The sequence below is a fragment of the Tauraco erythrolophus genome, chromosome 24 (genome assembly GCF_009769465.1).
Source record: "Tauraco erythrolophus isolate bTauEry1 chromosome 24, bTauEry1.pri, whole genome shotgun sequence".
NCBI lineage: Eukaryota > Metazoa > Chordata > Aves > Musophagiformes > Musophagidae > Tauraco > Tauraco erythrolophus.
Window position 1 is genome coordinate 601,820 of NC_141488.1, and position 17,342 is coordinate 619,161.

At 45.5% G+C, this 17,342-nt stretch overlaps 1 protein-coding gene across 1 annotated transcript; it reads right to left on the reverse strand.

Moving 5' to 3' along the window:
- Positions 1 to 5,705: 5,705 nt before the first annotated feature.
- HTR1D (5-hydroxytryptamine receptor 1D) lies at positions 5,706 to 6,842 on the reverse strand. Its single transcript, XM_009985844.1, has one exon. It carries the CDS (start codon positions 6,840 to 6,842, stop codon positions 5,706 to 5,708), a length of 1,137 nt encoding a protein of 378 aa, XP_009984146.1.
- Positions 6,843 to 17,342: the final 10,500 nt, after the last annotated feature.

The following is a 17,342-nucleotide window of genomic DNA, read 5'->3' on the forward strand; positions in this document are numbered from 1 at the left end:
GGGCCTAGTTTGTTTGCTCGTGAATTAAGCAATGTCTTATAAAAGCCCAAAGAACAGCAGTGCATCATCTTCCTAAGCTGCATTTTGCCATTCTGTTTATCACTGGAAATCTTCAAGGGTAGGCAAGACAGGAAAGGACAAAAGCACAGTTGATCCAGATAGAGCAATGGCAATGGACTAGGTGGCTTCTCAGAGGTCCTTCCAGAACAATTATTTGTAGGTTTATGATTCACATTAGGCAGGTGAACCATCAGGAGAAATTCTGTGGAGGCATTTGGCCTCCAGATCTCTGTGCACAGGTACTTACTGTCCCAGGATTCTCAGCTGGGAACTTTCCTTGGCTTTGGGTACTGATGCCAACCCAGCTCTTTCCTGGAAATGCCAACCTCCTAAGTCATCGACTAAAATACTCTGCTGGGAAGCCTGTTTTTAAACGTCACTCCCTAGAAACTGAAGTACAAAGTTCACAGTTTCACCTGTTTCTATTGTGCATAAACCATCTACTACTTATCAGAGAAGAGACTAGACCCTGCGTCTTCTGCTTTCTAGGCGTGTTCTAACTACTGGACTCTACTGCCAAGGTTTTCTAGCTAGGAACTATGATAGGACTGGAGAAAGTCAAGCAGCTTGTAATTCAGGAGTTATGGGAAAGAAGATGGCTAGAAAGGTTCCACATGCCCATCTGAAGGAGGAAACAGAGGACACCAGGTCCTTCACAAAGAGCAGGCTCAGAACTTTGGCATGGAAGCAGAGGAAACATCCCTCAGTCTAAAGGGATGAGATGAAGAGAAGGCCTTTTTATCTGAGGACTTCCCTAAGACTTGGATTTTCACATACCCTGTGTTCATTTGCCCACTGCGCATTTCAGCCATCTTCTCCAGAACTGTTTGCAATAGTGAAGGAATCTCAATCCACTGACCACTTAGAACCAGCTATAAAGATACAGCAGGGAAACATTATTTATTAGAACTCCTCACATAGCAGACATAAACCATGTGCTCCTCTCCTTCTGTTGGTCTCTGAGACACTTTTCCATGTGGGCTGTGGACTAAGTCGCAAGGCACTGCAGAGGTCACTTGGTCTGGCCTCTTTCAGGCTCCTGCTTCTGTGCCATCCCTCTCAGAGATTTTCTGTAGCCAATTCTTCAACACAGTCTGAGAAAGAATGACAAAGTTGTAGCCTTCACTTTTACTGCCTTGGGAGGCTGGATCTGAGCAGGAGCGTAGTGAAGAGGAGGGTGAACAGTCAGCATGGCTTTGCAAAGGACAAATCATGCCTGACCAGTCCGATTGCCTTGTATGATACATTTACTGGATTTGTGCATGAGCAGAGAGGAGTGTAATTTACCTTGATTTAGCAAGGCTTTCAATACTGACTCCCACAATGTCCTTGTATCCAATTTGGGTTGTTGTGGTCTGGATGGGTGGACAGCCTGATAAAAAGCAGAGTACTGGAGATGGCCATCCTGGGACCTGTCTTCTTTAACATCTTTATCAGTGGCCTGGAGGAGGTGACAGGGTGCACTCTAGTCTGCAGATGACACTGAGCTGAGGGGTCCAGTCCATACAGTCAGGGGCAGAGCCACTAGTCAGGGTGACCTAGACAGGCTGGAGGAAGGGACTAACAGGAGCCTTACGAAATTCAACAAGAACAAATGCACAATCCTGCACCAGGGAAGGAATAACCCTTTGCAATGGTACAGGCTGAGGACTGACTGGCTGGGTACCAGCTCTGCTGGAAAGAACCTGGGGATCTTGGCAGACAGCAAGCTGAACAGGAGTCAGCAGCATAGCCTGGCAGCAGCAAAGACTATTAAAAGAAACAGCTAGTAAATTGAGGGAAATTATTATCCTGCTCTAGTCAGTCCTTGTTTGTCCACATCTAGAATACTGTGTCCAGTTTGGGGCCTCTTAGTACAAGAAAGACATACCTAAACCAGAGTGGGGTCAATGGCTGGACACTAGAATAGTCAGGAGACTGGAGAACTTGCCTCAGGAATGCAGAGGGAGAAGCTGAATCATAGAATCATAGAATGGTTTGGGTGGGAAGGGACCTCAAAGATCATCTAGTTCCAACCCCCCTGCCATGGGCAGGGAAGCCCTCCACTACACCAGGTTGCCCAAAGCCTCATCCAACCTGGCCTTGAACACTTCCAGGGATGGGGCAATGAATAAACTGGGCTTGATCAGTCTGAAGAAGAGAATGCTGTGAAGGAACCTAGCAGCAGCTCCTCCAGGACCTATGAGGAAGTGATTGGTGGGAGACAGAGAGACAATGGACATAAGTTGAAAAAAGAGAGGTTCGAGCTGTATATAAAGAAAATCTTTTTCACCATGAGGACAGTCAAGAACTGGAACAGGTTACCTAGAGGGGTTGTGCATCCTCATCCTTGGAAGGCTGAAGAAAACCTTGAGTAACCTGGTCTGATGTCACAGCTGAGCCTGCTTTCAGCAGGATTTTGGACTAGTGACCTCCAGAGGTCCCTTCCAACCTGAATTACTCTGATTCTATGTATTGCATGTCCCCAGATCTGAGCAAGGACCAACACGCTTGCTGTCATTGCCTCTGTCAGTATTTCTAATGAGATGTTGACATCAGCTACTCCAAGGCTCTGATTTCAAGGTTAGAACCAGGTATGAGGACACCTGAAGGACACCGTGGAGAAGCTCCCTAAGTGAAATGCAGGCCAAAATTCAGTGTCATTTGGACAACCAAGTGGCAGCCTTGCTGCCAAGTTTTTGCAGGAACACTGTGACCTGAGGGCTCACTGCTAGCATGATGTCCTGAAACATGAGGCAGGAAGAGAATCAGTAGTTCATAAGGGACCTGGCTGAAGGCAAGCCCTGCCTTAGGCAGCATGAAGCCATATAGTGGGAATGCCAGCCTATAGCTCTCGGCAGAGGCTGGTACAAAGCAGCAGGCACCAGCACTGTTCCGGCCAAGCTGCTGCAGGGGAGGCGGAGAAACCATCTTCAATTCTCTTATTCAAGTACCTGAGGAACCCAGACCTACATTCTGGGTTCCAGCCATGGCCTTGACTATCGTTTACTTGGTTTGTCCTTTATCTGCTGCCCATGTTTGGTCTTTTTTGTTTTCAAGCTGTAAAACGGGTATGTTTGTGCAGTCAAAGCCAGGTGACAGTCTCCCTGTACCCTGGGTCTCCCAGGGCTGTACCAGATAAGCACACTGGACAAAGGGGTCCAGAAAGCACAGGGTGCAGGCAGGATGGACAGCATCTAAAGGGCATCTGGGGAAAAGGAGAGGAAACTTCAGCAATACCCAAACCTTTGCCTGTAGTGCAAAAAAAGAGTCTGCAGAGATCCATGACTTCTGGAAGTACATGCTCTCAGACTGTGACTGTCTCCTAGGTTAAATTGTTGGGGGAAAGGAAAGGATTCCTGAGGGAATGAGGAGGTGTCATATTGTGGGCACTCATACTAGTGCTTATGCTATGTGGCTGCAGGACACTTTCTGGGGTGCTCTTTGTGCTGGGGGTCAGCCACTGCTGGCAGTGCTGCTGGGTCATTTCAAAAGCAGTCTTGTCTTGTTGTCTCAATGTCAAACAGAAATGCTCCTCCAAATCCTTGTACAGCTGGTAAAGGATGCAAAGAGCTCCAGTGATGTGGACCTGGGGGCATAAAGCCTAGCTTTAAACATCAGCTCTTTAAACACAGGCTCAACAGCTGACTGAAACCCTGATGTGGGACGCTACTCTCCAGGAAGACCTGCATCACCCAGACCCATGATGAAAAAGATTATTCTACAATAACACAGACTGTGTCCTCTGGGGAGGAATTGGCTGTTTGTCTGTCTCCTTTAGAAGATGCCAATGTTCTGGAATATGTAATGTCCTATGTTAAGCTAGGAGACCTTCTCCTAGTCTCCACAAGCGGTTCTTTAAGTGACAAGACCCTGCAGGATCCTGGAGTTGTATCTCTTCAAATTCATGTAGTCACATAGGTCCCCTGCTGCAGGCCCAATATGAGACTGTATATATCCCATTATTCTAACAGAGGTGGTTGTGCCAACCTTTTGTGATGCCTACATACCTCAGCTACCACCAGACCAACACAATGGTGATGCCACCATCAAAATCTCTTGAGCTGAACTGAGCTAGGTCAGCTCACTCGTGGGAATGGAGAGGAGCTGTGTCCCAAACAGGGCAGCCTTAATTGCCCTTGGTGTGTACAGTGAGAGAGAAGACTGCAACGTATTCTGTGATGTACACAACTGCTCTGCCTGATTCTGCAGCATGTGGGTGGTCCTGGAGCATGACTTTATGGTCCAGTCCTCAGCAGAGGCAACAGGAAGAAGCCACAAGACTATGCAGCAAATGCAAAGGAGAGGCTGAAGAGCTGTGGTCAACCCAGGCTGTGGCGGAGTGTGTTGGGACGGCCACAGTAGTGCATGGTGGGCAGGCTGAGAGATGGAAGGACGGTCAGAAGGATGATGGGATCAGTCTTTCAAAGCAATGCATGCTGCTCATACGCGGTATGGACATGACACTTCTGCTGTAAAATGCCCAGAGACTCTAAAAAGTTGAATGAAATTTGGGCTGCACTACTTGGTGTGCTGCTGTCCTGTCTGAGACTTCAACCAAGACCTACATGTGCCAGCTTCCCCCCTGCCAAATGGGGGAAATAATCCCAGAGACAGAGAAGTGCAGGTTACAGGGGACCTGCTCCACCCCTACAGCCTCAGAGAAGGGTCCTAACATTGTCATCTCTGGCAGATGTTTGTTTTACCAGTTCTTAAACACTTCCAGAGACAGTGACGTCATATCCACCCCTACAACCTTAATTACTACGAAAGTTTTCCTTGATATATCACTTCATCACTTCTCTAACTCCCCATTTCTTGTCAAGGAATAAACCACCTTCTGGCTCTTTTTTGAGGTCCCACTCATTCCACACTGGCACTAAACATATTTTCCTGTTTCAGTCTGTGCATGCAAAAAATTAAATAACAGAAATATAAGATTGAGGTACTTTTCAATAATTTTCATGCTATTTATTTTGTAGTATTCCTGCACTGGCTATTCTATTCATCATAATATGTATAAAAATTATTTCAAATAAATTGTCTTCTTTCTACAGTTCACCAAAAGCACAGCTTCAGATGCAGTATTTGTGAAATATCCACAGAACTTACGTACGTGCTATGGCTTCCATGTCCTGCTGCTTATAGTCAGGCTGTGTCACACAACTTCTGAAAAAGTTACAGATTTTATCTATTTCAAATGGATAGGATACATGCCATAGAAAATGTAGACATCAGATCCTGTTGTCCAGAAAATTTCTCAGCCTACATAAATTGTTAGTATTATACAGAAGAAATGCTGACGTCCTGCAAATAGGCAGACATTTTCCTCCCATCAGGTTACACAGGCATGTCGGAATCGGATAACATGTCGTCTCATCCTACAAGCTCAGCTCTCTGGCTCACACTCCTTCACTTGTTACAACGCTTACTTCACGTCTTGACCTTATATACACAAACAATCATTGCAGGAACCACAGACAAGTTCTGTTATGAGATGCAGAATTCCAGACAGAAAGTACCAAATTAGCAAGAAGTTCCCAGTCACATGCAGAGGGCAGCAGCAGAGATGGCAATGACCACTCCTTACCTTAGCAATAAAAGCACAGAAAGTTTCCAGGCAGGCTGCGATATTGTACAAGGGTCAGTAACACAACAGGTGAGGCTCAAGATAAACACTTTTTGAAATGTACTAGTTTTTGGAAAGCCTGTTTAAATTCTTCATTAAAAGCTGTATAAACGACTGGATTGATCAATGAATTTAAGTAACCTAACCATGTGAAAAAGTCCAGTAGGATGGGATGAAACCAACAGGCATCTTGGCAGATGGGTAGGACTAGGGACATGACAAAAAAAGGCAGCCAGCAGAAAATGAAAGCTCCCAGAATAATGCCTAAAGTTTTGGTGGCTTTCCTTTCTCTTGCAGCAGAAATTCTTTTTCTTTCCAGGACACTATCTGCAAGTTTTATTTTAACATGATTGATAAATATTGGGGATCCACCTGAATGGGAATGCCCTTCATGAAGACTAGCATTAATGGAGCAGAGGGAAGACCCAGCAGAACCAGTAATCAGGTGTGCAGTAGTAAAACGTTTCCCATACAATGAGGGTGGCTTCAAAATCCTGGATCGAGCTGCTACATAAATTCTACCGTACAATATCAGGAGAAGCACAGTTGGGATGTAGAAAGCTCCACACGTGGAATAAATTGTGTAGGAAATTTGATCTGTGTTCACAGTGCACTTTGCAATTTCTTCATGAGCTTTCACTTGCCTCCAGAAAAATGGTGGCACAGAAATACTGATAGAGATCATCCAGACCACGGCAATCATGAGCGCTGCTCGGCCAGCGGTCCGGCGTTTGGCGTATTCCAAAGCATCTGTGATAGCCCAGTATCTGTCCAGTGCAATAACACAGAGGTGTAGGATCGAGGCTGTGCAGCACGTGATGTCTGAGGACAGCCAGATGTCACACAACACTTGGCCAAAGGCCCACGTGTGGGTGACAGTGTAAGCAATGCTGATGGGCATCACTAGGACAGACACTAAAAGATCAGTCACTGCCAAGGAGCCAATGAGGTAATTTGCAGGTGTGTGGAGCTTTCTAGTCAGAAAAATGGTAATAACAACAAAAACGTTTGCGAGGATCGTTGCCAAAGTTATAACAGACAGAAGGACTGACAGAGAAATCTTCAGGCCTAACAGTGTCCTTTCATCTAAAGCCAGTGGTGTTTCAGTGGAATTTAATGACTTATTTGCTGAGCTCTGGAGAGAGAGCTCTGCTGAGTGGTTATAGTGAGTCATCCTCTGCTCTGATTTCACTTTCACTTTCCAGTGTAAACTTTCTGGGATGATGAAGAAAGAGGCTTACTTTTTTGCTGAAAGAGAACTTTTCATACTAGAGTCCAACACTGAAGAAATATTAACTTGTTGAAAACTTCAGCTTACACAGTAGATGACGTACTCTCCTGAAATAGATTTTTCATCACATCGCATCAAGACATCGTTGTTAAAGAAAAATGTTAACATAATCATCCAGACATGATTCGGTGCATGGCAATACAAACGGTAGTATAAGTGGTGGGAATTTAGGTGTTTTTCATTTTCATCTTGCAGATGACTAAATCAGTCTTTATTATCTTTTATTCACACCTCCTTTCTGAACTAATCTTCTGCAAAGCTACATAAATCAATATTGAAGAGTGAGAGGCCAAAAAAGAAACATCTGGGCATGTAACTGAAGTCCCTGTGCTGGGGACAAAGCTACCCTCAAGAGTACTTTCCCCTCCTCTCTAATAGCTGAATGCCACCTTTTTTATATTTATAAGGGACACTTTACTAGTAGAATACCCAAGATATAAAACCATACTGTCTGGATTCCTTCTGTAAGCATAATTTCTGCCAGATTTATAAATCAAGACCTCGTTTTGAAAAGTGCAGAGCTTCATTTTCATTTATTCATCCAGACAATCCAGGTTTTCTCTTCAACATCCAGTCTTCAAATGCTGAAGTCAGGTGTTGGGTACCACAATTCAATGCATTGGTGCTGAAGCTCCCAGCATGTTCCAAGTACTAAGATGTTTCTGATCATGCACATGGTGAATTAACGTAATGACTTGTGGAGTGGTGATTCTCCCAAAAGAGGAAGAATAGACTGGTTAAGGGAATCTGGAAAAAGTGAATGCTTTAGTCCAGAATGGTGATACGAGGGTTGTGGAAGTTGAGGTATCACAGTATACAATCTACAGGCTTTCCATACTTTTCTTTAGATTCACTTAGTGTAACCTGAAACCTTCACAAACCTGAAGAAAACATCCTAAGAGATTTTCTTGAGACCTTTCACTCAGATCCACCCACGAGTACCAGAATGTCACTTACATTATGCTAGCCCAAGATTTCTTGAGAGAGATCCTGAATATGCATCATAAACAGCTCTGAAGCATGCTGTGAGGGCTGAAAAGATTGATGCCAAACTTCTCCAAGAAGATAATCAACAGTCCAGCCTCCTCCCAGCCATCAAGGAGAAATGCCTCTATCCGTCATAACTGGTACAGCTTCACATCATCCGACACAGAACTGAGAGTCACTCGGTTAGGAATCTGTGGAGCAAGAGCATCATATATTCTATGTGAAACAATAAAACTTTGATGTCAAACGGCTTCTCTTGAGCTCCTCAATCCCAACATAAGAAACAACACTTTTCGTTTTTGCGTGTTTGATTTTTTTATAAACATCTACCTTCTGTGAGTCAAACTTATTTTTAGAGATGCTTTTTCTTTTGAGGTGTATTTTTCCAATAAGGAGATCTAGAGTCTCATATTTCACACTAGACTATTACTTTCTTGATTTCTTTTTTTTCCAGGAAGGCTAACCTCTCTTCCTAATGACCATTTTTGTGACACTGAGCAAAGGTTCAACTTACAAGAATTTTTTAACGTATGAATGGCTATAGGGACCAAGGTCTATCAAATGCAGTCACCTGCCTCCAAGAATGGCCCATACATTCAGGTCAACTCTGCTGCCTTTTTCTGACCCTTTCCCAACTCTGATACATTCTTTTTCAGAGAGAGGGACCAGAACTGCAAACAGTGTTGAAGACATGGATACATCGTAGTTTTATATTGCAGCATAATGGTATTTTCTGTTTTCTTGTCAATTTCTTTCCTAATGATTCCTAAGATTTACTTTACTTTTTTAATCATTACATAGCACTGATCTGACATTTCCACAAAACAGTCGCAATTAATATAATTCCAAAGCCGTGAGTGGTGACATCAGCATTTTTTCCTGTTTGCTCACTTTTTGCACCTATCTGTATTGTATTCCTTCTCTCACTTTTTAACTAAGGTTCTTTGCAACTCTGCACAGTCAGTCTTTGTTTTTATTACCCTGAAGAGCCTTGTTTCATCAGCAGATGTCATCACCTCACTATTCCTGTACTTTCCAGATCACACAATATGCTGGGTAGTCTGAGCCTTCTTTGTTGACCTTTAGGAGTATCTGGCAAAGGGCCTTGTCAAAAGTCTCTTGAGAGTCCAATTGTATCAGTTGGACTTCACCCAATCTACTCATCAGTTTTTCTTAATCACTTCAACAGATTTGTGAGGCATGACTTACCTTTACAAAAGCCATTTTGACTGTTTCCCCAAAACACCATATTTACTATGTGTACAGTAATACTCTTATTTATTATAATTTCTGCAAACTGGCCAGGTACAGACATCAGGCTTATGGATAAGCAGTTACCCAGATCTCTTTGGAAACTGGTATCACAGCAGAGGTATTGCAGTTGGCAGGTGCAAAGGAAGTTTTAAGTAGAGACTGAACACCCCTGCTGATACCATTGCACTTTGGATCTTGAGTTGCATTGAGCTCTTCAGCTGAGCACTAATAGTGAAGATTTGTTGTTGTTCACTTTGGCCAGAAATAAAGATTCCACTTGGAAACATCCTCCAAGTTCTCTTTAGTGAACAGGGATGCTAAAGTTAATCTAGTTTCTCTGTGAGAAATTTCCTTTATCTTCTCTGTTGTTTGTTTGTTTGTTGTTTGTTTTGTTGTTTGTTTTTTTTTTCCCCATACTGTTACCATCCCTTTAACTCTCTGACTCAGTAATGGCTCACTTCAGAGCTGTCTCTTTTAGAGTCTAAGAAATCTCTTTACCTGAACACTGGGCTGATCACATGTCCAACGCAGGAGAAAATCTAAACCAAAACCACCAGATAGACTGATTAGAATATTAAAGACAATGACTGTATTACTTAAAAACTAAAGCCAAATCCAGCCTTGATTTCAGTTACTGAGAAAAGTGATATCAAGCCTTTCCCATATATTGCAAGAATCAGCCATTGTTCAGTGTTAGAACAATTCCAGCAGTGTGAAATAAAATGAAGGGCACATCACCCACCCACCTGTATATGAACAAGCCTACTAGCAGTCCTATTGCTTACAACAGCTGTCCATCACTGTGGAAAAAAAAAAATCTGATGTGAAACCTGGTATTTTCCATCAAATGATCTAGTCTAGAGTTCAAATGAATTATAAATGTTCAACAGACCAGTAAATAGGACAGCCTGACACTGGGAGAAAGTCTTACTGTAACCAAACAATGCCTCAACAGACACTGAGTTACTGAATTAATTTTTATAAATTGTGTCCTTCAGATGTGATCACCAAAGGAAAAGAACCTTTTTTTTTTTTTTTTCCCCCACAAAAATGCTCCAAGTCATGTACTCAAAAAGAGTGCATGGGCTGTTTCCTGCCTTACAAATAAGACTGTCGTGACTGAAAGTCATTTTCAAAAGTAACTCCAGGTCAGGCTTCTAAACCCCATGACAGAGACACATCTTGCAGGATTTCTACCTGGGTCCTCAAAACCTTAAGTAGCATATATTCTTAAATTTAATAAAATCCTGCACTTGTGCATACAAAGTCTTTTGATTGTGAATCTTTCACCAAGAAATACATATAGCACGTTGAGCAGCTCTTATCCATTCTCATTGGCAGAGCAGCATCAATCAGAGATGTAACAATAATCACACAAGTCAACATTATTTGTTGGTTTCAGGTTAAAACAGATTATGAGGTTATGAGTGTGCATGGGCCTGACAGAAATTTCGTTCCCTACTTAAAGCTTTACCATGGTTGTTCACTGTGCTGACATTAAAATGTGCTAAATTATCACCAGGGGCTACAGACTTATGCCGAATAATTAGTCAAAATAACCCTTCCCTTAAAGCAGTAAGGTGCACTGCACAGTATAACATATAGAACTGTAAATATGTAAAATTAAAAAAAAACCAATAAACACTGTAGTATCTAAACAGAACTGTGGTCTGCTTCAGCTGGTTGGAAGCTCTTGGGCTCTGCGAACGAAACTGGCAGGGAGTGCTCTGCCTGGGGTCGGGAAAGTCTCTTAAAATCGACAGCCCCTCTGTTGCAATGACTTATGCACCTGCTTCATGATGTAACTTCATAAACTACAAATAACCCTTAAATTCAACGGACTACTGAGAACACAAAATCCCATGCTTACATGTATGTTTAGGAATCGGGGACTCTGAATCTACTTTTAAAAGTTTCTTTGAATGTCCTTTCCTGCGATGCCTGGTTTAGAGACTCTGTTACTGAATTTGTGTGAGTTGGTGATTCCTATCATTGATACAATAAAAAAAAAATCAGCAATGGGACTCCAGTTAGAATTAGTATATTAGGATGCAATGAATTTTAGTTACCATCTAGCTAAAATGAATAATTTACTATTTCAATTAATTATTTACAATTAATTTTATGAATTAATTTTATTATTAATTTCATAGAATCATATAATCATAGAATGGTTAGGGCTGGAAGGGACCTTCAAAGGTCATCTAGTCCAACCCCCCTGCAAGGAACAGGGATATCTCCAACTAGATCAGGTTGCTCAGGGCCTCGTCCAACCTGGCCTTGAACGGCTCCAGGGATGGAGCATCCACCACCTCTCTGGGCAACCTGTTCCAGTGTTCTACAACTCTAATGGTAAAAAATTTTTTCCTAATATCCAACCTGAATCTACCTCCCTCTATTTTAAAACCATTACCCCTTGTCCTGTCACAACAGGCCCTCCTGAACAGCCTCTCCCCATCTTTCCTGTAGGCCCCCTTGAGGTACTGGAAGACCGCTATAAGGTCACCCCAGAGCCTCCTCTTCTCCAGGCTGAACAGCCCCAACTCTTTCAGCCTGTCCTCATAGGAAAGGTGCTCCAGCCCTCTTATCATCTTCGTGGCCCTCCTCTGGACCCTCTCCAACTGGTCCATGTCCTTCTTATGTTGGGGACTCCAGAACTGTATGCAGTACTCCAAGTGAGGTCTCACGAGGGCAGAGTAGAGGGGAAGAATCACCTCTCTCGACCTACTGGCCACGCTCCTCTTGATGCAGCCCAGGATGCGGTTGGCCTTCTGGGCCGCAAGAGCACATTGCCGGCTCATATTGAGCTTCTCGTCCACCAGTACTCCCAAGTCCTTCTCCTCAGGGCTGCTCTCGATCCATTCTCCGCCCAGTCTGTATTTGTGCCTGGCATTGCCACGACCCAGATGTAGGACCTTGCACTTGGCCTGGTTGAACTTCATGAGGTTGACACGGGCCCACCTCTCCAGCCTGTCGAGGTCCCTCTGGATGGCATCCCTCCCTTCCAGCGTGTCAACGGCACCACGCAGCTTGGTGTCATCAGCGAACTTGCTGAGGGTGCACTCCATGCCACTGTCCACGTCACCGACAAAGATGTTGAAGAGGGCCGGGCCCAACACGGACCCCTGAGGGACGCCACTCGTGACCAGTCTCCACTTGGACATCGAGCCGTTGACCACTACTCTCTGAGTGTGGCCATTGAGCCAATTCCTTATCCACCGAGTGGTCCATCCATCAAACCCATGCCTCTCTAGTTTAGAGAGAAGAATGTCGTGCGGGACAGTGTCAAAAGCTTTGCACAAGTCCAGGTAGATGACATCCGTTGGTCGACCCTTGTCCACCGATGCTGTCACCCCATCATAAAAGGCCACCAAGTTGGTCAGGCACGATCTGCCTTTGGTGAAGCCATGTTGGCTGTCACCCACCACCTCCTTGCTCTCCATGTGCCTTAGCACGGTTCCCAGGAGAATCTGCTCCATGACCTTGCCAGGCACAGAGGTGAGGCTGACCGGCCTGTAGTTGCCCGGGTCCTCCTTGTTCCCCTTTTTAAAAATGGGGGTTATGTTCCCTCTCTTCCAGTCATCGGGGACCTCGCCAGACCGCCACGACTTCTCGAATACAATAGCCAGTGGCTTGGCAACTTCATCCGCCAGTTCCTTCAGGACCCGTGGATGGATCTCATCAGGTCCCATGGACTTGTGCACCTTCAAGTTCCTCAGATGTTCCCGAACCTGCTCTTCAAGTACAGTGGGCGGTGGTTCATCCTCACAGTCCCTGCTAGTTCTTTCCACAGCTTGGGTGGTAAGACAACCAATCCCAATTATTTCAACCAATCCCAATAATTTAATATTTCAATTTAGTTATCTTTTACTCAAGAAAAAAATCCTAAATAACAGAGTAAATAATTTTCCTGTTGGAAAAAAAAAAAAAAAAAGAAAAAATTCTTTTGCTTAAACTACGCACACTGAAGAAAAATAACACTAAATCTCAAGCAGTCACTATCAAGCACAAGGTCATACATACAGCTGCATATTAAGGCAAACAGAACACAGATCCATAGACACACACATCCTGAAGCACTGGGAGCGCAGAGGGAGGAAGAGGCCGTCCAGCACGTTCAGCGAGAGCAGCCTCCCAGTGCGACGCTGCCTGAGCAGGGCTTACACCATCTCCAGAGCATTAGGAGTACTGAGCAGAACCTGATGATTTTGTCACCTCTAGATAATATTATTGTCTTCAGCACGTGCACTTTACAGTCTAATTGCAGGCCATTAGCTGTGGTGCCCACAGTTCTGTTTACAGCCTCTGCCCCCCAGCAGGCAGGACATGGTACATTTTTAACCCACATTCTCAAGATGGAAATCCTCGCAGGCGAGCTGGCTGCTGTCCTTGGCCCATCTCTTCTTGGGCTTCACCTGGTGCCCTTGGCCATGGGCTGTGGGTATTTTTTCCATTCAAAGTGTGCCTGAAATAAATTGGAGGTGATGTCACAGCCTACCAGAGCGAGGTTTTCACAGCACGTGTGATGTACAACGTACAGCTTGGGGCAAACGGCAGGCTTCTGTTGAATGCTTCTAGGCAAGGCTTCCTACAAAAGCAGTCAGGAACAGCACAGAGCAAAGGAGGCCAAACTTGCATGGATACCCATACCACTGTCCCCAGTAATTTATCCACACTACTGTCCCCACTGAGACCCATGCAGTAGGATGATGAGAAACCGAGGCACAGAGTGACCCTGGAGTGAAGATACTTGACAGTCATGATACAACCACAGCAAGCACAACAGTCTTGAAAGCCTCTTCTGCAGCCAGTAAGGAGAGAATGGCACTTCCTAACTGCAGGATCACCAGAGACCAGGACTGTCCTCTGCAACTGCCTCTCTCCTTCACCTCAGAGGTGATCTGGGCTCACCTCACCATTTACACTCCTTCATCAGTACTGAAGGTTGCATAGGGGATGGACCTTTCAGTCAGTTTCTGTGTCCACACATTCCTTCTTTCAGAAGGAAAGATAACTTAATCACAGGAAAAGAGTGTTTAAATGGAGGGACAACTTTAGACAGTGCAGCGCTATTTAACTTAGGAGAAAGCTCAGTGCAGGGTATGGAAGGTGAAGCGAGGCGTTTATCCACTGTGACAAGAGAACATGCTTTAGCTGTTGGTGGTAACCACTGGGACCACTTTGCAGTTCAGGGTCCTTACATAAAATCAGGTACTTGTTTTGAAAAGATGCTTTGTGTTCCAACTCTGCAGTTAAACTAAGCAAGGGCAAGGCAGCAGGGGAGGGTCTCTAGCCCGATTAAGCTGCAGAAGACATGAGTTGCTGCATGACATCTGGACCTGGACAAGCTGGAAAGGTGGGTCTGTGCAAACCTCATGAAGTTCAACAAGGCCAAGTGCAAGGTCCTGCACGTGGGTTGGGGCAATCCTAAGCACAAGTACAGGCTGGGTGGAGAATGGATCGAGAGCAGCCCTGAGGAAAAGGACTTGGAAGTGCTGGTGGATGAGAAGCTCAACATGAGCCGGCACCGTGCGCTGGCAGCCCAGAAAGCCAACCGTGTCCTGGGCTGCACCCAAAGCAGCGTGGGCAGCAGGGCGAGGGAGGGGATTCTGCCCCTCTGCTCTGCTCTCGTGAGGCCCCACCTGGAATACTGCGTTCAGCTCTGGGGTCCCCAACATCAGAAGGACATGGAGCTGCTGGAGCGGGTCCAGAGGAGGCCACGGAGATAATCCGAGGGCTGGAGCACCTCTGCTCTGGAGACAGGCTAAGAGAGTTGGGGCTGTTCAGCCTGGAGAAGAGAAGGCTCCAGGGAAACCTTCCAGCACCTTAAGGGGCTACAGGAAAGCTGGAGAGGGGCTTTGGACAAGGGCGTGGAGTGACAGGACACAGGGCAATCGCTTTAAACTGAAAGAGGGGAGATTTAGATTAGATACAAGGAAGAAATTTTTCACTCCGAGCGTGGTGAGGCACTGGACCAGGTTGCCCAGAGAAGTTGTGGCTGCCCCATCCCTGGCAGTGTTCAAGGCCAGGTTGGATGAGGCTTTGGGCAACCTGGTGTAGTGGAAGGTGTCCCTGCCCGTGGCAGGGGGATGTATGTATGTATGTGTGGATGGATGGATGGATGGATGGATGGGTGGATGGATGGGTGGATGGATGGGTGGATGGATGGATGGATGGGTGGGTGGATGGATGGATGGATGGGTGGATGGATGGATGGATGGTGGATGGATGGATGGGTGGATGGATGGATGGATGGATGGATGGATGGATGGATGGATCAATGGGTGGATGGATGGGTGGATGGATGGATGGATGGATGGGTGGATGGATGGGTGGATGGATGGGTGGATGGATGGATGGGTGGATGGATGGATGGATGGGTGGATGGATGGGTGGATGGATGGATGGATGGGTGGATGGATGGATGGATGGATGGATGGATGGATGGATGGATGCTCGCTCTCTGCGGTCCCTTCACACCCCGCCCGTTCCCAACGCGGCCCCGCGGCCCGTTATGGCGCAGCGCCCCCGCGCGGCCTCGGCCGTCACGGAGCTGCGGCGCCGCGCGGAGCGCCGGGGGCCGCCGGGGCGGTCGGTCCCGCGGGAGGACGAAGCCGTGACGAAATGGCTTTTAACAAGTTGAACGTTTCCCTTAAGTTCACACTGAAGTCGGAGGAATTGGAGAACTCCTCCTCCCCCCGTGCAGCTGGATAACGAGCGGGAATTGCAGAGGGATGGCTGAGAACAGAGCCAAAGTTCAGCAGGCTACCAAAAATCCTTTTGGGCTCCCGTCTTTTTGTAACTGATTCTGATTTTTCATTTAAATGTAGAGTCCGCCAAATAAAACAGGTATATTCTATCATGCTGAAACCTTGACCAGTAACAAAGGCACTCCCTGTGTGAGTAACAAACACCAGATGGCAATCCTAACAGGAATCACATCCTTGAAAGATACTTTTCATAGGACAACTCAAGAGAGGGAGAAATTTTTAAGTAACATATTTGGGACAATTGACTCAAGCACGCATGATAAGAGTATCTGTGGAGTCCAAACTGGAGATGAGAACCCTGTTCAATCATCATGAAATACATTTAGAAGTATAGGAATCCGTCAGTCCATACATCATAATCGAATCAGGATGCAGCTTCTGGGAGAAAAACAACGCAATGCCATAGCACATTGCACTAAAAAATGAGATCCACATAAAAGGCAGAGTTTGTGTAAAAGCAAAAAAACTGGTAAAACCTGTAAAATGTAATGTAAGTAGCTTTGCATGCATCAGTATAAAGGACTGGAGATGCTGCAAGAGTAACCATAGTTCTAACCAGTTTCCTAGCTTTGGATTAAGCTGCCTGAAATACATAACATTTTGCAAAAGCCATCAATAAGATAGAATAAACCTGACAGGAAATAAAATATATATGTACCTTGTGCAATAAAGTTGGATTAGGCTGCACTGTGCACTGAAAAGAAGTAAAAATAAAATAAAGAAGAAAAGTCGTTGGGGAGATTTGGTTAAGAACTGTAATGGGGGCTTGGTCACGTGCTGTCCATTATGCATGAGCTAACGTGCAATTTGAATTTACAGTTGGCACCTTGAAAAGAAAGCAGAGTAATCTAGAACAGAAGTGTCCTCATATGATGAGGAGAGGATTTCAACATTGGTTACACGGCTAAAGTCAGAGCAAAACAAGGTGAATCTACAAAAGTAGATTTTTACCTACTTTTTACCCTAAGACAAGCTGCCGTGTCCCTGGGAGAGAGGGATGAGCACAACTGCAATTCTCATTTGTTTTCCACTCAAGCAAGGCTTGTGAGTGGAAGGATGTCACAGTTTTTGGGAGAAGCCAAGAGCACCTGCAGTAAACAGCAGCCCTGGAGGCCACAGTAAAGCCCTGCAGCGCTTACGGCAAGGTCTTTCTTTGCTCCTCTGTTCTCGCTCACTGATGTGCATGGCAGAGTGATGTTTCCTACTTCTCTGGCTCCAGCTCCTCCTCTGTCTCGTGCTCCAGCCAGGTCCAGCTTTGTGGAGTGCAGGACCACACCCCGTGGCAGGAGGAACAGATGCTGCTCAGTCGCAGCCTCCTCTCCCTCTGCCACAGCCTCGGACCCTGTGTGCCCTGGGCTGGAGCACGGGGTCC

Bases quoted from the DNA above. Each gene is read 5' to 3' on its own strand.
- HTR1D (XM_009985844.1), bottom strand. From the start codon at position 6,842: ATGACTCACTATAACCACTCAGCAGAGCTCTCTCTCCAGAGCTCAGCA.